A 22,612-nucleotide genomic window follows, 5' to 3' on the forward strand; every position below is an offset into this window, starting at 1 on the left:
AACTGCTACCTATATTAAAAAATAATTTAAGAAAAAAAGGTTAAGTCACTTGTTAGCAGTGGCTGAGCTCAGATCTGGAGGCCGATCTGCTTGACTCCTAGCAGAGTGTTCTTTTCATGGCAACACCCTGCCTCCAAGTGACTATTTTATCTGATCTATTTTAACATCATAGACATGACTTTCTTCATCAGGACATAAGTCCAGGTTGACATACTGTGAAAAGTGCAAAGAATAAAACAAAATAATCCTATATAAATCAGTGGCAGGAATTCTTGGCTTATAAACTCAATAGCCTGGTTTAATTTTGGCATCACATAATCACTTGATCTGACTTTATGTGTGTGTGTGTGTGATTTTTAAAACATGACTTCTTTAAGTGAATGCAGGAAGAAAATCTCTGGGGAAGACATTCTTAATGTTATGGGAGATTCAATATATTTTCTTTTATTATTAAAGTTATTTCCTTTAGTATTTCTCTTTCTATGAAATAAAAAAAAATTATATCAAATGCATAAGAATTCGCTGCCTAGGAAACAAAATTATTTTTGTGTTGAGAAAGTGGAGATTTTATATATCCTCAAAATGACAAAGAAATAGACCTCTATATATTCACTTTCATTTTTATAATTATCTCTAGCAAAATTATTCCAATTAATTTTGTTTAACAAGGATGGAAGTGTTCCTCCTTTTATTTGCGTGCAGAAAAGTAAATTTCAAAATTTGTGTGGATATTTAAATACAAAGTAAACGAAAGTCTATTGATGAAATCAGAAATGTTAGCAAAATAAGACAATCTCTCTACTTCCCCCCCCCCCTTGGGAAGATAAACTGTTTCAAGATGATAGAAAATTTGACATTACAATGAAAATGTCCATATGCTTTAAAACAACAACAACAATAACCAACTTTCATTTCACTGAACACTTGACTATAGGATTGTTTGCTTGTTTATAAAGCTTCGCACAAATCATCAAAAAAACACTGGAATACCAGGCTTGGATTCAGAAAATGGGGACTTCTCACTCGGCCCCATTCTAGCTGTGTGATCAGGATAGATCATTTAACTTCTCTGGGCCTCACTGTGTCATCTGTAAAACTAAGGTGATAATGGATATCTACCACATAGGATGTTGAGGTTTAAAGTGTAATTTACATCTGTGAAGGCACCGAGCTCAGTGTCTTCCTGACACATTGCAAATTTGTTTGTAAGATCAAAATAATCCATGTAATACACTTAATAATACCCAATTTTTGGTAGCAACTTTCTTTAATATTTATAAATTAATCATGCACATTGCACTAAACAACTCCCCCAAACTTACATATGTTAAAGCAAAGCTTGGGGAAAACCTTGACTTTACATATATACAAAGTACTTTCAAGATTGTTGTTTAACTGCTAGCGAATAGAAAATGAAATGAAAATCAAGTGTAATTTCCATTTGTATTACACTTAGTGGGAAATGTAAAGATACAGGGTTAGATTTTAGATAATACTTGTTAGTATTTTTTAGTATTTTTGGTATTACCGTCAGTTCTCATACCATATTTAAAACAACAAATGAAAAGCATGTCAAAATTTACTTTTTTGCTTCAGAAATCTTAGTCTATGTTTCTAGATCTAGAATTATCCTTGCAATGACATTTTCCCCATCTCATTTTACACCTTGCCTTTTCCTTATAAATCATATTCTCTTTTCATCAGTACATCTGCCCAAAACACTCTTCTGCTTGACAGTTCTATCCCACACTCGCCTCTAAGCTTCTAACAAGGCATACCTCTGGGAATTGCAAAGTGCCATATTTAAAATCTCTCAGTGACATATATAGGTTTTCCCTTGTGATCATAAGGGATTCCTCAAATCTGAGTTTGAGAGCTAATCTACGACAACTGGTAGGCACAGTATTTTCACATTAGTATATTTATGTTGTGCTAATATACTTAAACAGTATGTATGTCCATTGAGAATTTTTCTACAAATCTCTTATCAGCTTTCTTTTAACTTTTAAGAAAGATGTCTTACATATTTGATTGGCGCCGGCTGTAATGCCATTATATTTCCCGCTGACTAGGTTTATTCAAGTTGGAAGGGAGATGTCACAGTTGTCTCCGATGCTCAGGGAGTACTAGTCAGCAATAAAAAGGAACAAATTACGGATATAAACACCGTGGATGCATCTCAAATGTCTTATGCTAAGTTGAAGAAGTCAAACAGAGGTTACATGCTGTGTGAATCCATTTATGAGATGTTCTGGAGAAGGCCAAACTGTAGGGACAGAAACTAAATCAGGGACTACTAGGGGGCAGCAGGAGAGAAATGACAGCAAAGGAGCCTGAGGGGACTTCTGAGGTGATAGAAAAATCATGCTTGTGATGGTGGTTGCCAAACTGTATGCATTTGTCAGACTCATCAAACTGAACCTACCTAAAAGAACAACCTAAAAATAGTGATTATAAAGATACATAAAAGGATAAATTATACCTCAGTGCACCAACTGAAAAAAATAAATAAATAACTGGTTAAGGAAAAAGAAGATACTTGTAGTTTTGAGGAGTTGTACGCTGTCTCTCTCCAGAGAAGTTTTATTGAAAATATACTTTGTGCGTTTTTCAACCATTTCTATTTCTAGCCCTGAATGTGTGACACTCAGACTAGTTTTAAGTAGGTAAAGGCTACTTTAATGCAATTTATTTAGTGCATTTGGGAGCTTTAGCATGAAGTGATAATTATGTAACAAGTATAAATATTATGAAATGTTATTAATTGTAAGAAGAACATTATTTAATGGAACTCATGCCCTAACGATACACCAACTCCTTGATTTTTATTTCATTTTCCAATCACCAGCAATTGAGCTACAGTGCTAAGACCTGATTGTACCTAAGATTACTTAATGGTTATCAAATTCTAGGAGGCGAATTGTAACAGCCCCACTTTAACTAATGGCGAGCCAGGCTCAGAGCAACCTCAACAGCAAATTTCTTAAGTCCTGATTCCAGAGCCGACGTTTGTTGCCATCTTTTATTTACTTTTACCAGTTTAGCAATAGTTCTGATCCCGTGTGGATAAGATTGCATAAGTCCTTGGCAATATACTGTAAAGAGGGAAGTCTTCCCTAGAGGAGAAAAAAAAAAAAAGAGATTTCAAAAGGAACTGATACTGAGTACTGAAAACCAGACATCGGGATTAACAAATTAAGAGAATTCTCTTGCCGTTCATCCTAACTGTAACTTTTTGATGGAAGCTTAGTTTAATTGTAGCAAAGGAAAACATTTATTTCCAACCTCACATAAGCTTCCAGTACAACTGCAATGCTAGGCTTTAATGAGATTCTTTTTGAGCAAATTCTTTTTGAGATTTTTAAAGTTCTGTTTATCACTGAACTGTTATTTTCATAACCGATTAACAGAACCATGTACTTTATTAATTTTTTATACTTTATTAATTCCCTACCAGATTATGTTAAGATAACTCAGTGGTTACTATATAATACTTTGTGTTTCAATGCCATTATCAAGCCTAGGTTTTCTTTTCTTGGGCAAAATTTCCATGTGGGGGGACAACAAAAGTGATAAATGTTTACAAGTTTGTATTTACTCTCATATCGGACGTGCATTAAAGTAGGTATATGCGTTTGATTCACTACCCAGCAGCTGCTCATCCATAGTGGGGTTTTTAAATGTTGCTTGCCAGAAACTCTTACCTTTTCTTCATAATCGTCTGGGTGCGCCTTTTCCACTTGCATTGAACTGTATGTACTGTGTGCTGTAGAGGTGTGCAGTTAAAATACGTTTATTCTCAGAAATATTTTAAAAATATTTTAAAATGTTTTCCTTTGCAGAATCAGACACAAGTTTGGCAGAAGGAAGTGTCAGCTGCTTAGATGAAAGTCTTGGACATAACAGCAACATGGGCAGTGATTCAGGCACCATGGGAAGTGATTCAGGTACTGCCTAACTGTTGTGTAAACCTTAAAAACTGTGAAATAAGACGCCATATAGTGGAAAGCATGGGGGCTGTTCGTACCCTCCCTGATGGATTTATGCAATTAAAGCAATTCTTTTCTACAGTTGAAGTCGTTTTGGAACTTTGCCATTCACTTTCTTTAAAAGTACAACTTATAAAAGTCTTAGACTCAAGCTCTCTCATTTTTGGTCCAGTCCTTATCTTTTTTGGTGTAGATAAGAATGTGCACATGCCACATTCCATAGAGTCGGGTCATCTGTTTTCTTTATGCCCTCTGTTTCAGTTAAGTGGACTGCATTTAAGTCATGAATGCGGTTTGGTACGTGTGTTCCCGTAGCCCTACTTTTTTTTTTTAATCAAAATACATTTTAAATGAAAAAAATTAATACTGCCAATAAGAAGATTGTGACTCTAGATTAACTGCAGGTAACAAGAGTCCTTTTATGTTTTATTTTTTAAATTTTATTTTATTTAAATTCAATTAATTAACATAGAACGTATTATTAGTTTCGGAGGTAGAGTTTAGTGATTCATCAGTTGCATAGAACACCCAGTGCTCATTACATCACATGCCCTCCTTAATGCCCATCACCCAATTAACAGGAGTCCTTTTAAAATGAAAAACTAAAAATTACACATGTAGTTAAAAGAGTTTCAATTTGTCTAAATAGCTCTTGCATAGAAGTAGAGTTTCCAAAAAATATTTTTGTCACTAAATGAGGACTTTATTAAGTGTTTCTCAAATTACTCTATTAGTTGGATATCACACCAACAATAAATGAGAGCGCCTCTTCCCAGTCCCACACTTCAGCAATACTTCCTGTTATCAGAGTGCCTAAATTCTGTCAGTCTGGTCGATTTCCTATTGCTTCTTCCTGTTGTTTGAATGTGCAATTCCAATGATTACTACTGAACTAAAATGTTAACATTTTCTAAGAAGAGGTGATAGATCCTCAGGTATCTGTTATACACCTTTCCATATTTGTCTGTGCATTTGAACTATTTCATAATTAGAATTAACAAATTATAAACAAACAAAAAATGCTTTGCAATGTGGCCAGCTAAGAATCAGTAGGAAACTGGCAAATTAAGAAACACAAATTACTTTATTATTCATTTGTTCTCTGATTGAGCTGTAGAAAACGCTTGGAGAATATTGTGTACTTCAGATTCCCCTGCATTGTCAGAAGAATTACAGAAATTTAGCTAGAGGAGTCCTTAAGGGACAGAATCATTTACATAAAAGTGGTCATCTGCCTTAAAAGCTTTCCAGGATTTTAAAGGGTTAATTCATTTTCTGTTTACTGCACTCAGTGTTTATCAAGTTATTGCCCTGTGCTTATTTCTGTGGGTTGTATTTGATTTTTCCATACTTGTTATACAGTTGTTACATTTAATAATTAACATTTCTATTAAATTTTATTGGTGTTAGAACTCAAAATATGCTCTAGCTAATATTTAAAGTCTTTATGGTTGTTTTAAGCTTCTGGACTTCATCCTAATTTTTGTTTGTCTAAGTAAGGGCTTTTCAACAATATTCATTCATTCAATAAATATTAAACGGGTATCCTCTATGTGCTGGGCATTTTGTCTATTTAGCGCTGTTAGCAAATGTAACTATTTGCTGATTTTCAGTCCTCAATGTGGCATGAAAGACGTGATAAATCTGAACACAACCTACTTTTAAAAAGCAAATACATTTTCAAAGGCAAATACATTTGAAGACAAACACATTTTCAGAGGACACCCATTGATGTTCTAGATGGGGTCAGTGCTTAGAAACAAAGAATTACTTTGCATAGTGGGTAGTAAAATTCTGCATTTATAAAATTATGAAATTCTTTTCCCTCAGGTGCATGATAACGACTGAAGTAGAAATCAATGCAAAAAAAAAGGATTAGATAAATTGCAAACTGGTAAACATATGTTGAATTTCTGAAAAGCATTACAATGTTTGGGATAATATTTTAACTTTTGAAGTTGACATCAAAGGAACTCTATCCCATATGTCCTTGGTCCACCTTCAACAATTACATAGTGGGACATAAGGATCATGGATGTGACCCACTACCATAACATTATGTTCCTCTGTGGAAGTGTTACATCATAGTAAAACATATTAATGATGCTCTTAAAGTTTAAATATTCTCATTATGCTATGGAAGGCTTTTTTGTTTTTCTGTCTCTCATTTTTAGAGAGATATACTGCATCTCACAAAGTGGCCTGATATGTAGAAAGTGTTTCCTTACTATTTCGAGGTAGTACCTATTAATATTTGTCCAGCTGGAATGGCGTATTTTTCCGTAGTTACATACTATAGGTAAAGGAAGACTTTGTCGATTTCAAACACATGCAGTGACAGACCTTTTCTCTCCAAGAATAACTCAGCTGTCAAAATCAATGTGAGAATGAAATGTGCCACATGGTGTAGTTCCAATAAAATGTTATTATTTAAGTCCTATTTGATTTTATTTTTTGACCACTTATATGGTATAGTATAATTTCCAGGTCTTCAATCAATATTTGTTGTAGAGGAAGGGCACAATGTTATTCAAAGCTTGTGCATATTTTAAATACTACATTCATTATTGCATTTAATTGATTTTGCTTTTTCAAAGCAAGCCAAAAAGAAACAAAAAAACAAACAAACAAAAACCCAAACATTTCTTTTATAAAGGAAATTGGCTCCTAGCTCATCGACACCAGCTCAGTTCTCTCCTTCTGGTGACAGAGAAGAGAAAATTCTCTTCTCATTGCTTATGTGGATAAATTCTTACATCCCTATGTCAGAGGATGTGATAAGGCAAGAATCAGGCTGAATATTTAGCACTCACCCAGCTCTTCTTTGGATGCTGTTCTCACAATGAATCCAACTCTCATTTTTTTTTTCTATGTTCACTCTGTGCTTCCCTTTTAAACTTGGGGCTACCTATCAAGTTTCCCGGACTTGACTCAAAAGTACAGATGCGAATTGAGCTATCTATCTAATAGCCAGACATTTTCAGTGGCAGCATTATAGTACTTTAGACTCTGAGGTCCTTGGACACAAGGACCATATTCCTGGGACTGCATGGCATGTAATAGGTACCCCGTAAATATTTGCTGCAGAATGAACTAGTGGTACATGATGAGTTAAGTAGCAGAGAAACAACATGAGTTTGGCTCCAGAATCAAATTTTGAACATGAATGCCCTTTTAACATCTTAACTCATCTTACATGTATTAGTACAATAAATATCTAAGATGCATAAGTGGTATCGATGTTTTACTCATTTGACTTCGTCTTTGATTACTTGGGGAAGAGACAGAAAATTGCTCTAAGTTTCCCTTTTTATTTTGTGTTACCCAAGGATATAGTAGTAAGCATGAAAAACAAAAAAGGAAACTGATTATTTAAAGAGGTACCTGCAACTATTGCGAGGGAAGCAGAATTTTATTATTTTTTTTTAAATTCATGCAAAAATATACCAAGAGTGAAATTAAAGGGAATTTGCTAATCTTTTTTAAGGAATTTCCTAAACTAAATATCAATTTAGCAAAAGTAAATTCCTGGATCTTGGTATTAAACACAATTTAAAGTACATCTTCCTTTGCAAATATTCTTGCTCTTTGGGAAAAGTGAGGTAATCAATGCTGGGAATATAGGTGGAATATTAGGATTTTGATAATCTATAAAAGCCACTTAGCAGAGAAGTAAAGATATTCTTAAATAAATTTGAACCTTACATAAATATAGTAGACGATGAATGTTTATGATTGCTGTAGAGTTCAAAGCAAGCATGGAGAGCAAACTTGTAAATGTATTTCTTTAAATGCTGGTGATCTTAAATGGGTTTTCCCTGAAAATCATATTAAATGAATCAGCAGATGATCCAAAGATAACTTAAATGTATTGCTTCTTTGTTTACTCATCCATACAGAAGGCAAATTTCCTGCCAGGTTAGTAGATGACTCTTACTAAGTGATGTTTGGTGTGAATTTTCCTACCTGTGCAGATAGCGCTGTCACAACAAGCTAAAACCCATTTAAATAGAATCATCCAGTTGCTGAAATGGACCCATCAGCAACTTTTGTGAAGTTAATGGGATTTTGTTAGTTTAGTTTTATTGCAATCATTGATAAGAGAAGGAACACTTCATGTGTAATGAAGTACTAAGTGCTGTCATTTCATTTTTTCTTATGATGACATAAAGTGAAAGATGGGCTTTTAAATTGATATAATATTTATTTTACTGCATTCCACATGATAGATTATACATTTTTAGATCTTTTTCCCCTGGCCAATATAGATAAATATGATCACTTTTAAACAAAGTATGTTTAAACCAAGATATGTTATAACAATTTTATTCTAATGTTCAAAAAATTAATACATGTTAGTACTTTATGAGAATTTTAACTTTAGAAATCTATGTTAATTGGAAATATTTTTAATATATCACACTTTGAGTTTCAGGAAAATATGAATACTTGGAGAATACATATAAGGAAGTGATAAAGATCACAATTTAAAACTAAATGCCAAAATTAGTCACAAGTCAGTTTAAATCAACAGAATCGTTTTTCATCTTTTAATGAAAACCTATCAGTTAAAGGCTTACATGGGGGAAGTTTTTCCCCTTCTCCCTAAATATGGCTTCTGTTTAATCTACCTATCTCACATGGCAAAAATAGGATTTGTTTTGTTTTGTTTTGCCATTTTAGATATTTGAGATAGATAGATAGATAGATAGATAGATAGATAGGCAGGCTTTTGGGTATTTGGTTGTCAGATAAAGTTTTTCAAATGAGGGAAAGTACCATTAGCTATAATATCTTCTTCGCAATAAAAAGTAAAGGGGAGTGGTGATACAGAACGATGACTCATTCTTTCCCAGTTCCTCTTGATTCGTAGGTGGCAAGACTATAGAGAAACAAGTAGGGCAGAGGGCTCAACAAAGAGCTGGAAAGCCTGATGCACTAAGAATCATTCCTGCCAATCCTATATAGCAGCCCTTCTTGCAATTTCCCCTGGCTTTGCCCACTCTGTGAAAAGACTCTCCCATGTTGCCTCCCCTCCTGTCCTTCATCCTGTTAATTCACTCCCTCTGCACTTCTGCCCCCAGGCTACTTCCAGAATGGGGTGCCTGGGTCGACCCTGGAGAGGCCAACAGAGAGCTGACACCCATATGGTACAGAAAATAGAAAAATGGTTTGGTTTGGACACGTGAAAAGGAATTTAAATCACAAGAAGCCTATGCTGGGTTTTAGACTTGCTAGCCTTAGTTATTTTATTGCCTGTTCCCTTATTTTTCTACCTTTTAATTTCCTTCAGATGAAGAGAATGTGGCAGAAAGAGCATCTTCTGAGCCAGAACTGCATCTCAGGCCTTACCAAATGGAAGTCGCCCAACCAGCCTTGGAGGGGAAAAATATCATTATATGCCTCCCTACAGGGAGTGGGAAAACCAGAGTGGCTGTTTACATTGCCAAGGATCACTTGGACAAGAAGAAAAAAGCATCTGAACCTGGAAAAGTTATAGTCCTTGTCAATAAGGTATCCAAATAGCACATAATACCACAGTGTTTATTTTCACTTTATTTTTCTGACGCATTTGTAAAATGACATATATAACAATGGATCACGCAGACTTAATGTAATTAAGAGGAATGTCAAAATAAGTAATTTATTTTATTTTAAATCTTTGCTCTTACAGATGTATGTAATATCCAAGTTATTAGCTTTTAAAATGAATTTTTTCATAACACCAGAGCATAAATCAAATAGCTGTTATTTATGTGTAAAGAATAATACATTTACCCAGATATTCTTTAAGGTTAACTGGCACTAATTTAAGTTATCATGTCTGTGGACATGAATGACTTCAAAATATTACTGGAATCTAGGATCAGATATTGTTTTTTGGAGTCTCTTTAACTGTTGACCCTTAGTCAAAGGTGGCAAGTCCTCCTTACCAGAATATATATCATTTGTTTGAAGACAAAGAAAAAATTAAGTGACAATTTGGCTGATCTAAATCAAGTTAAAAAGGAAAATAGAGGGACGCCTGGTCGGCTCAGTAGGTTAAGTGTCTGCCTTCGGCTCAGGTCGTGATCCCAGGGTCCTGGGATCAAGCCCCACATCGGGCTCCCTGCCTGCCACTCCCCCTGCTTGTGCTCTCTCTCTCCCTCTCTCTGACAAATAAATAAATAAAATACTTTTTTAAAAAAGGAAAATAGTTAACTAACTTTCAAGAATTATATATAGATGTTACTTGAAATGCAACTGAGGTTTTCCTCTAATAATTTATATTTTGGGGTATTTAAAGAACAATCTTCATAAACAGGTTTAAGTCTTCTTCACTGCAAAACAAAATCTAGTTATTTGAGCTTTATTCAGATAAATGAGTTTATTAATTTATAAATGTGTATATTGGGCAGATTAATCTTTACTTTTGTGGAGTAAAATTGAGTATACATTTCCATGGTCAGACATAGTCTTTTTTCTATTACTTACAATAACTAGAGTTTCATCATTTCCTTTACCAAAAATATAGTAATAGACTATACAGCTTTTCTATATTCTTGGATTTCTATTATGCCAAAGGTTTTAGTTGCAACCTGCCTTTTGGTACCAAAGAAACATACCCAGAATCTATGATCTGAGTAATTTCTATCATGTAGTTCCAAATGCATTTTGTATGTATCTGCTAAGTCGAAAAACCTCTTCTTTATACTTGAATGCCTGCTATTAAAACAGTTTTATTTCTCTTGTGACAATAGTGATACATTAGAATTTATTTGTGAATAGCCTTTCACGTATGCTCTTTATAAAGAACATTATCTTTTGGAATAAAAGGAGTCTAGCTTTGAATATACCTTCTACCCAGCAGTAGTTTGACCTTGGACAAAATTCTAACTTCTTGCTTTAGTTCCCTCATCTGTAAAATGAACAAAATAATACTACCCTATATAGTTGCTCTGAAATTTAAATTAAATAACGTATCTCAAGCCTGGGAATGACTCAGTAAGTTTTAGTTCTTTCTCCCACTCCCTCTTCCTCACCTCCATAACTAATTAAATGGAACCCCTTAACCAGTGAACAGGGTCTTAAATGCCAGGTTTACAGAAAAGAACAAAGTTAACCAGATTTGAAGGTACTTCAGCTGGAGTTCTTGAGACCATTTGAGTATTCTGAAGTTTCCTCAAACTGAGCCTTCACCATCTCCCTCCTTAAAGGCTCTCTTTCCCTCCTTAACTGTCTCTTTGTTAGTTACACCCTCTCTTCCAAAGCATGAAGCCTCAACACCTAGGAGATATTTTTAATTCATCTATTTCCTTCCCTTCTTTTATCAGGCCCCAGGGTCATAAACTCTTAGAGCTAGAAGAGGACTTCAAGATCCAGCTCTCATCCAGCTCTCATTTCATCTCTCGCCTCTGCTGAGTAGAATAGGCTGGGATATCCAGGAAGTTCTGCTTTTAATAAGATAGCTTGATCCATTCTTTGAATGACTGGCACTGATGGAAAGCCCTACCGAAATCTGTTTCTCAGAAATCCACACTTGGTTAGAGTTCTTTCCAGTGTGATTATACAGTGTAAGAATTAATTCTCCTGCCTCACGACTGCCCTTCACATAGAGAAGGCAGCAATGTGGCTCCTAAGTCATTTTTCTTTTTGTTCCCTGGGATAAATATTCCCAGTTCCTTCAACTATTTTTCATATAACATGGTTTCCAGATTTTTCATCATCCTGAGTGCCCACAGTTTTTGAGACATTTATTTAGGACCTTTTTCAAATACAGCATCCAGAGTTGGGTAAAATACTATAGATACAGTCTTATTGGTGCAGACTGGAAGAGAGATGAGATGTGACTCTAAGCCCATGACCAGGTTTGCCTTTTTCACTGGTGCCGGCACTCACAGACTCACCTGGAGTTTGCCATAAACTAAAAGCCTCAGTTTCTTCTTTGTCTGAAAATCTGCTAAACTAAAATTCTTTTAAGTTATCTTTGTGCAGTTAATTTCCAAATGCAAACGTTCATTTCTTCATCTTATGCATGTTGATTGATCATTGCAGGTCTCAGGTTTTTGTATGCATCTAATGCAACTTGTTCTTATAATGACTCCTTCTTTCAGTGCTGTATGCTCATCACAAATCTTTCATCCCATTGGATCTAGGTAATTCTTACAAATCCACATTTGCAGCCATGTTTAAATGTTAAATTATCCTCACTAATTATTCGTATTCACTGCACTGTTGTGTAGACACTTAAGGACATAAGTCTAATTCATCATCTGCTTCTCTATTGTTTTTCCCTAGGAATTACTAGAAATCTCTCCACTAGTTCTTCCATATATGTCATAATTGTTTACTTTATCATCCCATTTCTTTCAATTTTAAAGTAACTTGAGCTTCAGTTCTCTTCATTTGAGTCTGGCCCTGTATGTCACATAACCTTAGTTCTATATTTAGCCTAATAGATGGTATTGTAACCCTTGATCTCGAAAAGAGAAATCCTGTCCCCTCTAACATCGTTTACTTTCATCTCCCTGCCTCCATGCTTTCCAAAGTTATCGCCTTCAAATGCAGGGAGAAATGAAAACACCACCTGTGTTCCCAGACTTTCTATTTCCTATCTAGGGCTTCAACATCACGAGAGATAAATCCCAGGTTCCTTCAGATGCTATAATGCAGCCCCATATGATTCAGCAGAAGTGGGTAGCAGTTGGGTTTGATTAGTCTTGGCAGGCACTCTGTCACATCTCAGGAAAAGGCTCCAAGAGGACCACACACCTCCCAATTAGCCATGTCAGACTTGCATCTGGCTTTCTCTGTGTCCTTCAGTAGGAAGTCAACGCCACCCAGAGTGAGTATCAGGATTTCCAACACCTGCTACCTCCTGTGAAAACTTATTTTTGTTCTGTAGACCAGAAGATACTGCTTCTTTGGAAGGTCTTGACTCATCCTTTATGGGCAGAACCCCAGATTGCTATGTCACTCCATGGTATAGAGATTCTTAAATCATTCAGCAGCATGAGGGGATTTAAAGACAAATCAAAGGCAGATCCTATTCTCAGGAATCTACACTCTAAGAAATGAGAGATGTTTATTAATAATATGATAATATTGTATTGCACTTTATTATACAATATTAATTATTTTTATTGTATCTCATTAAATCCACACAGGCACTTTATGAGGTAACCGTAATTATCCTCATTTTACCCATCAGAAAACTGGGGCTCTGAGGCTTTAATTGGTCTGTCAGGGCTCATCCTGCCAATAAGCAGCAGAGCTGAAACTTGAACCCTTATCTTCTGAAGCTAACTGGCCTTCTTTTTTCACTATACTGCTGGAATAAAAGGATCAGCAAAATATCAGGGAAGTTTTCTGAGGACCAGAAAAATGACAGCCTCTATTTCATTTAATTTTCACAGCAGTGCTACCATAGGTTAACATTATCTTCATTTTATTGATGTGGAAATTGAAATGATTGAAATGATTCAGTAACTTGTCCAAGGTCACATAATAAGTAAGTGGCTGGAGTCATTTTCAGGGCTGACTTTCTCTCCCCTGGATCTTGCTATCTCTTCCCACTAAGCTTAATTTTCATTCTCTACTTCAGAGTCTTTCTTACTTCTTCCTCAGATTATTTCCTCTGTCTCGTGTAAGTAGAATGAAAAGAATAGTTCTAGAAAAATATGTCAGAAATGACTTTGTGTAAGAGAGAGAAGAGCTGCGGTTCTCACATTCTAAAGACTTACTGTCACATGAGAGGTTTCATGTAAGTGCAGGTTATGCACACAGAATTGTGTCCCCAAAGATGGTCCCTAGGTTCAGTGACCCTTTGGTGGGGCCCAGGAGTCTGCATTTTCCAAATCTCTCAAGTGATTGTGTGGCAGATGGACCAGAGACTTGACTTTGACAAAAAACAACCAAAACCAAAACAAAACAAAAAACAAAAACACTAATGGAAAGTTTCTCTTCTTATTTTTCTCACCTTGTATTATTTTCTCCCACTTACCAACTTGGTTATTGATTTGGGGTCTGCACTATTTCCTTGAAATTCATAGATTCCACTTTACCCCTTTCTTTTCCACATTCACTCTTAAATAACTTCATTATTTATACTGAACAATGATACAAAGCATTGTTCTTTGTACACTGTTTTCAGCCAGGGGTGTCAGCCAGCCATCATTGTACACATAAGTGGGGCTCACCTCAAGTAAAAAGATGAATAACACATGTTCTGCAGACCAGTGGAAAGATAACCATTGATCACATTATCTGGTAATTATATTATGAGGAGTATAATGCTTACTCTTTGATGCTGGCCCTTGAAACTCTTCCTGCCAACTCTCTGTTTGCCACACTATACATCCCTAGGCTCCCGTGGGAAAAATTCTCTGAGGATATAACATTCAAGATGGCCTGGTCATTCCTTTCCCTAATCTAGGAGGTATTCAAAATGACTGGTAATGTGTAGCATTGAGGGGTCAACTGAACCACCTTCAGCAGGTACTGTGACATACAGAGAGCCAGCTGAAAGGACTTTTTTTTGCTACCATGCAACAAAACCTTTATTAAAATTTTCAACAGGTTCAGCTATTACTGAAAGTGGTAATTTAATTTTTTTTTATGCTGAGCGAAATAAGGTAATTTAATTTTTAAACTTAAATTGGGACAAATGGCCATAATGCAGAGTAATGCTATCACTGGGGAGTATAAATGCAACACTGAAGAATTAATAGCCACCCTTCAGACAGAGGACCAAGTACAGGGTTGACACTTTCTGGATGTTGTAGTCAGAAAGAATGTGGCCATCTTTCAGCTGCTTGCCTGCAAAGATGAGCCTCTGCTGGCCACGGGGGGTGCCTTCTTTATCCTGGGTCTTGGCCTTCACATTCTTCATGGTATCACTGGGTTCCACCTCCAGGGTGATGGTCTTAACAGGTCAGGGTCTTCATGAAGAACTGCATTTTGACTTGCCAGTGAATGCAAAGATACTGTGACTTGCCAATTACATCGAGTAACCTCAATGCCAACTACTCCCTTCGGTAATGCCAGTCACCTCTGAAAGATTTCCACTTATTTTGCCGATCTGTTTGCTCTTTTGTTCTTTCTCAGCCACCAAAGCTATTTTAGTGGTCTACCCCTTCATCTCACATCTGCTCTCCTAGGCAGTGTCTTACCTCCTCACTTTTGGTTCTCTGCTCCTTTCAGTTTTTTAGGCATGTTGCCTCTGGCCCCATCCCAAAACAAACAGCAGGAATAAATCAACAACTCACAAGGGTCCTATAACTATTATACTAAATTTAAAATATTCTGCATGTTATTCACAGCCCTTTATAGCCTGGCCCTGATCTGTGAATTCAGAATTTATTTCTTATCCAGCCTTGGTTTTAATTTATCTTGTCATTGACTCATGATTTACAAATTAAAATTATTTCTCAACCCTTCTTTTGAGTACTCAGTTACTTCTGCCTTTTTGCTGTCACTTTGTATATATTTCTATGGGAGAATTATTACACTGTGTTTTACTAATTTGTGATTTTTTGTTGCTTAGTCTTAGTCTATGTGCTCAGCTAGACTGAGTTCCTCAAAGTTGTCACCCATATCTTAAACATGTTTATGTCTCAGATACAATGTCTACACCTAACAGGCATTCAGTAAATGCTTATTGACAAATTAATGAATGTAATGATGGATAGGTTGTTATGCTTAATTAACTGATAATGTAAACACCTCTGATAATGTTTGCCACGTAGTAGGCCTTTGATCAATACTCCTTTTTCTTTGACCATGCTCTCTCTCTCTTTTTAATTTTGTCATTTTTAAAGGTGCCACTAGTTGAACAGCTCTTCCGCAAAGAGTTTGAACCATTTTTGAAGAAATGGTATCATACAATTGGATTAAGTGGAGATACCCAATTAAAAATATCATTTCCAGAAGTTGTCAAAACCTATGATGTTATCATCAGTACAGCTCAAATCCTTGAAAACTCCCTTTTAAATTCAGAAAAAGGAGAAGATGATGGTGTCCAGTTTTCAGGTTGGTCGAAGTGTTTATTTTTGGAAAAAGAAGAATTAGTGATATTGACGATAGCACAGAGGCTGTATTAGTTATATAATCTTTAAAATGCTGATTTAAAAAGATTATCTCTGATTTAGGGGCGCTTGGGTGGCTCAGTCAGTTAAGTGTCTGACTCTTGATCTCAGCTCAGGTCTTGGTCTCAGGGTCATGAGTTCAAGCCCCGTGTTGGACTCCACGCTGTGCGTGGAGCCTACTTAAAGAAAATAAAAATAAAAATAAAAAGATTATCTCTGATTTAGATTGTCTTTCATTGCTTAAGTTTTCATTAAAACTCTTCTACTTTCTTGGGGAAACACAAAAATTATGATACGTTTTTAATTAGATCACTTTATTTACATAAGAATATGGTATTAAATCAAGCACTCACTGGACTTTCCATTTACTTTTTATTTCTAGGTACCAACAGGATATTTTCATATGCTAATGGCTACTGTTAGATATGCCATCTTTTCCATAGAATGAAATATAATCCTTTCTATTTTGTGGGGGAAGGGAAGAGAAAGTGAGAGAAAGGGAAAGAAGTATAAATAATCATTATAATAACTGTAATAATTAAATGCAGTGTTAAAACAAGGCAAAATGATCTCTGTTTAAATGGTATGGTTCTTATTTGACATAAAAATAAACCCTCATCAACTTAAAATTAAATTGTTTTATTAAAGAACAAAAATGTAATCCTGATTAATTGTGGGGAATAAGGCAGGGATTGAATTCCATCCCGTAACACTTTTTACCTTTATAAACTTTCTGAAATTAATCTCTTAAGTAGGGATAATAACTAACAATAATAGTTTCATAATTAATATACCTGGACCTCTGGATGTATGGAAGACTAACATAGTCCCATTGCCCTCTTGAAAAGTGAGAGGTCGGGTCCGGGCGCCTGGGTGGCTCAGTCGGTTAAGCGACTGCCTTCGGCTCAGGTCATGATCCTGGAGTCCCAGGATTGAGTCCTGCATCAGGCTCCCTGCTCGGCGGGAGTCTGCTTCTCCCTCTGACCCTCCCCCGTCTCATGTGCTCTCTCTCTCTCATTCTCTCTGTCTCAAATAAATAAATAAAAAAAAAAAAAAATCTTTAAAAAAGTGAGAGGTCTGTGCCAGGATTCTGCTCAAGAAAAGATACCCCCGTCGCAGTGCAGTTTACTACCTTTAAGGTACTTTTTTTTCACTCTACCTTGCTGGTATGGACAAATGAACCACTTGGATTTTCTTTTAAGACTTTTCCCTCATCGTCATTGATGAATGCCATCACACCAACAAAGAAGCAGTCTATAATAACATCATGAGGCGTTACTTGAAACAGAAGTTGAAAAACAATAAACTCAAGAAAGAATGCAAACCAGTGATTCCTCTACCTCAGATACTAGGACTAACAGCTTCGCCAGGTGTTGGAGGAGCCAAAAGGCAAGCTGAAGCCAAGGAACACATTTTACAAGTAAGCCATTAACTTTATGTAAAACAACAATAGCAACAACAACAACAACAAACCCTAAAAGCAAATGCCAGAGCTTCTTGGGCTTCTTGAGTAAGATTAGGTCCAAGTGCCATGGAGTGCATAAAAGAAGGTATTCTATGATCATCAGTTAAGTGAAATCAGTATGTTTTAGTTAAACATATTCAATCTTCTACAAAACAGTAACATGCCCTAATAAATTACTATGGTACAGAAAAATATCACAAAAATTATGGAGTACGGATAGAATCAATGAAAAATTGGGACAAATGAAATACCTTATTTTAAATATCTACTCCTGTTGTTAAACCTGATGATCCATTTGATATAGAAATATGCACAAACTATGAAAATTTCTAATTTTCATAATACTCCATGAGTTTCAAAATTGCATATTTTCTTCTGTGCCTTTTTTGTTCTGTGTGATTCTCAGATTCTGGGTAATTCAAATTAAATGAGAAAATGGAGATACGAGAATCTTTAGTTGCGGTTGTACTACTTGTCAGCTGACCCCAAATGGTAACACCACATAAAGTACTATTGTTGATTTCAATTGTTCAGTGAATTCAGAGTAACCCAAGAAGTATGTTGGCACTAAGGCAATTGCATTTATATTTTAAGTCCCTTACTTTTACGTTGAATTTAGTAAAAATCATGTAGAACAGACAGAGGCACAATTATTTGTTCCAAGATATAATTTGTTATGGGATTAAGGACTAATACCAGTCTAGATCCAGGCACATCCAGGCTTTGGCTGCTCCTAGCTTTACATTGTCCTAGTTATGTGTAGAAGAGGGTGGTAATCTCTTCCAGGGATGTCAAGATGACCTTTAAAATCTCTTATGTGATAGGGTTATCTCATTACCATTCTCTGCCGATCTCTGTAATTTGCTACATTGTTTCCATGTCAGTTTTTCCAACCGGCAAATGGAATTTAAGGAATGAAAATAAATACACTTCTTTTTCTGGAATTATCCACCAACAAGATTTAGATGCTTCTTTTTAGTCCATAGAGATAAACGTATTGGTTAATCAGATCCACAGTAGAGCAATACTAAAATGCTATATTTAGTTAGTCATGGTCCTTATTTGTTATATGAAAAATAATTCTACATTGAATCAGTTGAAAAGGAAAAGTAAATATTTGAATATTGAAAAAAATCTCTTTTCCAGATATGTGCCAATCTCGATGCATGTACCATTAAAACTGTGAAAGAAAATATTGATCAACTCAAAGACCAAATAAAAGAGCCATGCAAAAAGTTTGCAATTGCAGATGACACCAGAGAAGTATGTGCTTAAAATTTTATATTTATTAGGTTTTTTTGTTCTTTTGTTTTTTTTATTATGTTCATTTATCCAACATACAGTACATCATTAATTTTTGATGTAGTGTTCAACAATTCATTATAATACCATACTCAACTGAAAGATGCAAAGATTATTTTATACCAACCATCTGAAGAATATTATCTTAAATTTTTAGCAAAATAAGTTACAGGTTTATTCTTTTTTTTAATTGTTAGACAACAAAGCACTGTTGCGAATTCTCTCTTCCAGCCTTCTTTTAGTATTCCAGTTTATATGAAGAGTAGCTTGACTACATGTGAGCATGGAGGTGAGGGTAGAGAGGTTGTATAGCTAAACTAGAGTGATTACTGTAATTCATTTTATTCTTTTTACTTTCTTGGTGAATTTCCGCACTGGTTTTCTGACATTTTGCAGAGCCATTTTGTTGCGACCAGATTACAGTTGGTAATGATAATGGAAATCTTACTTAATTTGCGTATTTACTTTCTTAAGAGAACATTGACATGGCAAAGAAGTAAAATATTTACTTTAATGATGCTTTTGCAATGAGTATTTTCACTGATTATAAAAACCAACTATGTTAGTTTGGACATTATGACCAGTATATTATGTCAATACTTTCTTTTGTAAAATATAAAAAGCATGATAAATTTTAGCTCTATGTACTTGATAATAATTATAATCATTGAAAATCTACCTCATAGGATATTAGGATTAAATAACATGAAATATGTATAATAGGCAATATTGTATTTGAAATGTAGTAGGTACTAACCCAATGTTACTGACCAATCTCCATAGATCAATTTTTTGGAAATTCTGAAGATGACTACTATCTATTCCAGCTGAACCAGAACATTTGAATATACTTTATTTTCATTCACTTCTTTTATACTTAATAAATTTAAATGCGTATTTTTACTCATAATCATTTTTAAAAACCCCACAAAATCCTCAGGATATATTTTTAAAAGAAGTTGCCATCTTACTTTTTAACTTACTTAATTTTGATATACTTTTTATTGAAGTATAACAGACATGCAGAAAAGTGCAACTTCATAGGTGTACAGATTGCTGGATATTTATAAAATGAACACACCTGTATAATCAAAATCCAGATAAAGAGACAGAATATTTTCAGCACCCCAAAAGCCCCTATTCTTCCTTCCAGTCACTCATCCCCCAAGGATAACTACTATCCTGACTTCTAATACCAAAGGTGGGTTTTAACTGACTTTGGACTTTATATAAATGAAATCATATAGTATGCACTCTTATGTGTCTGGGTTTGTTTTTTTTTTTAAACTCTATCTCTTAACTTTTTTTTTTTAAGTTCCAGTTAGTTAACATACAGTGTGTGTGTGTGTGTGTGTGTGTGTGTGTGTGTGTGTGTGTGTTTTAACATACAGTGTTATATTAGTTACAGGTGTACAATATAGTGATTCAACACTTCCATACATCACCTGGTGCTCATTACAAGTCTAACTTTTAACTTTTTATTTTGGGAAAAATAATACTGAAACCAGTTCTTCAAAAGGGAATGTTTCTTAAATTACATTACAGGCTTTCTAAATAATGGGGGCATTGCTTTAATACATATATTTTATTTATTATTATTTTTAAAGATTTTATTTATTCATTTGACAGAGAGAGAGACAAGGAGAGCAGGAACACAAGCAGGGGGAGAGGGAGAGGGAGAAGCAGGCTTCCCGCCGAGCATGGAGCCCGATGCGGGGCTCGATCCCAGGACCCTGGGACCATGACCTGAGCCGAAGGCAGAAGCTTAACGACTGAGCCACCTGGGCGCCCCAATAGATATATTTTTAAATTACAACTAATGATGTAATGTATGGGGATTAACATAACAATAAAAAAATTTAAAAAAAATGTCATTTACCAGAGATTATGAAAAAAAAAAAATTACAATTAGCATTCAAGTTGCATATTATCCATTAATTTTATTTTTGTAAAACTTTTAAAATGGAAATTCCAGCAGCGGTGCATGGTGTTGGTGTGTGTGTGGCTTAAGGGTGGATTACTGATAAAAAATAAATGTACAAAGAGGTGGTCAGAGATTAACTTGTTACTTTGTCCAGACAAAGATTCTGAATCAAATTTATTATAACATGGAAGTTATTTTTAACAAAGATAATGTTATTTCTTTAACAATACAAGCATGTAAGAATAAGTGTATAATTTATTTTTAGGATCCATTTAAAGATAAACTTTTAGAAATAATGAACAAGATTCAAAGTTTTTGCCAAATGAGTCCAACGTCAGATTTTGGAACTCAACCCTATGAACAATGGACCACTCAAACGGAAAAAAAAGGTAATTTGGGTTTTGACCCAACATTTAGTTTATTCCATGTTTATGCCAAGATTTCAGATGATATGTCATATATTCTCAACCAAACTGAAAGCAAATAGAATATCAAATGGAATTTCTGTGTTCGAAGTAGTATAAGGATGAACATGTTCTAATCCCTTATCTAAGGAAAGAAGCACCAATCCATCCATTTTTCTCTTTATTTCCAGAGTCTTTCACTTATTGTATGTTTAACATATTAAGATAAATATTATGTTTCTGTCTCCAAGTGCAAACTCAACTGAAATGTTTTTCATGCCATTCCTCTGAGTCGGCATGAATCAGGTCTGTGTTCTTGCTGATCCAGAGCTCAGGTAGCCAGTCTAGGGTTTGGAAAACTTTTAGAGCTCAAGGCACATTTTGATCCTTACCTTGCCCATCTCAAAAACAACGTGAAGCCGAGTTTGGAGTCAGTATCATAGACATATTCAAGTCCACCGCACAATTTTAAGGGGTGTGTTCTACCATGATTTCACTGTACGTAACATATTCTTTCATAGCTGCACGAGAAGGAAATCGCAAAGAACGTGTTTGTGCAGAGCATTTGAGGAAGTACAACGAGGCCCTACAAATTAATGATACAATTCGAACAATTGATGCATATAATCACCTTGAAGCTTTCTATAATGATGAGAAAGAGAAGAAGTATGCGGTCCAAGAAGATGATAGTGATGAGAGTGGTGAGGATGGTGATGGTGATGGTGATGAAGATGAAGATGATGAAAAGAAACCTTTGAGCCTGGATAGGACAGATAGATTTCTCATGGATTTATTTTTTGGTAAGAATCAATGTTATGTTGATTGCGTACTTCATGCATTTGCCTCTTGGCATGAGCCTGCTGCTTCCAAAAGTCCCTCTTAAAATCATCTTTCATTTTGAAAGAAGAAATCCCATTCATATTGGGGCTCTTTCCAATTGATGGGCTCAGATTAGCCATAAATTGTATAATCACAGTCATTTGGTCATCTGGTTTTATTGTCAACAAGATTGTAATTCATTTATTTATTAAGCTAGCCTGATCATTAGATAGCACAAGATCAACTGTAGTTCAACTACATCTTGGTATCTCATTACATAAAATCTCCCAGTGTAATTTATTCACATGTTTTATAATTCAAACTAATTCTTTCTTAAAGAAAACAGGAGACTATTGAAAAAGCTGGCTGAAAACCCAAAACATGAAAATGAAAAGCTGACCAAATTAAGAAACACCATAATGGAACAATATACAAGGACTGAGAAACCGGCCCGAGGAATAATTTTCACAAAAACACGACAGAGTGCATATGCCCTTTCTCAGTGGATTACTGAAAATAAAAAATTTGCAGAAGTAGGAGTCAAAGCCCATCATCTGATTGGAGCTGGACACAGCAGTGAGTTCAAGCACATGACACAGGTGAAAACATCCTTCTAAATTTCTTTCCTTATCCTGTTATTACTG

The 22,612-nt window shown here is 35.2% G+C and overlaps 1 protein-coding gene across 1 annotated transcript in view; it reads left to right on the plus strand.

Moving 5' to 3' along the window:
- IFIH1 (interferon induced with helicase C domain 1) overlaps positions 1 to 22,612 on the plus strand; it is a 53,496-nt gene that overhangs the window by 21,795 nt on the left and 9,089 nt on the right. The window contains exons 4-11 of the mRNA XM_032409350.1: positions 3,843 to 3,947; positions 9,283 to 9,503; positions 15,788 to 15,998; positions 17,257 to 17,474; positions 18,666 to 18,782; positions 21,011 to 21,134; positions 21,671 to 21,949; positions 22,308 to 22,567. Coding sequence (XP_032265241.1) covers positions 3,843 to 3,947; positions 9,283 to 9,503; positions 15,788 to 15,998; positions 17,257 to 17,474; positions 18,666 to 18,782; positions 21,011 to 21,134; positions 21,671 to 21,949; positions 22,308 to 22,567 — 1,535 coding nt within the window. The remainder of the gene's footprint in view (positions 1 to 3,842; positions 3,948 to 9,282; positions 9,504 to 15,787; positions 15,999 to 17,256; positions 17,475 to 18,665; positions 18,783 to 21,010; positions 21,135 to 21,670; positions 21,950 to 22,307; positions 22,568 to 22,612) is intronic.

Source organism: Phoca vitulina, unplaced genomic scaffold (assembly GCF_004348235.1).
Source record: "Phoca vitulina isolate PV1807 unplaced genomic scaffold, GSC_HSeal_1.0 scaffold1, whole genome shotgun sequence".
Classification (NCBI taxonomy): domain Eukaryota; kingdom Metazoa; phylum Chordata; class Mammalia; order Carnivora; family Phocidae; genus Phoca; species Phoca vitulina.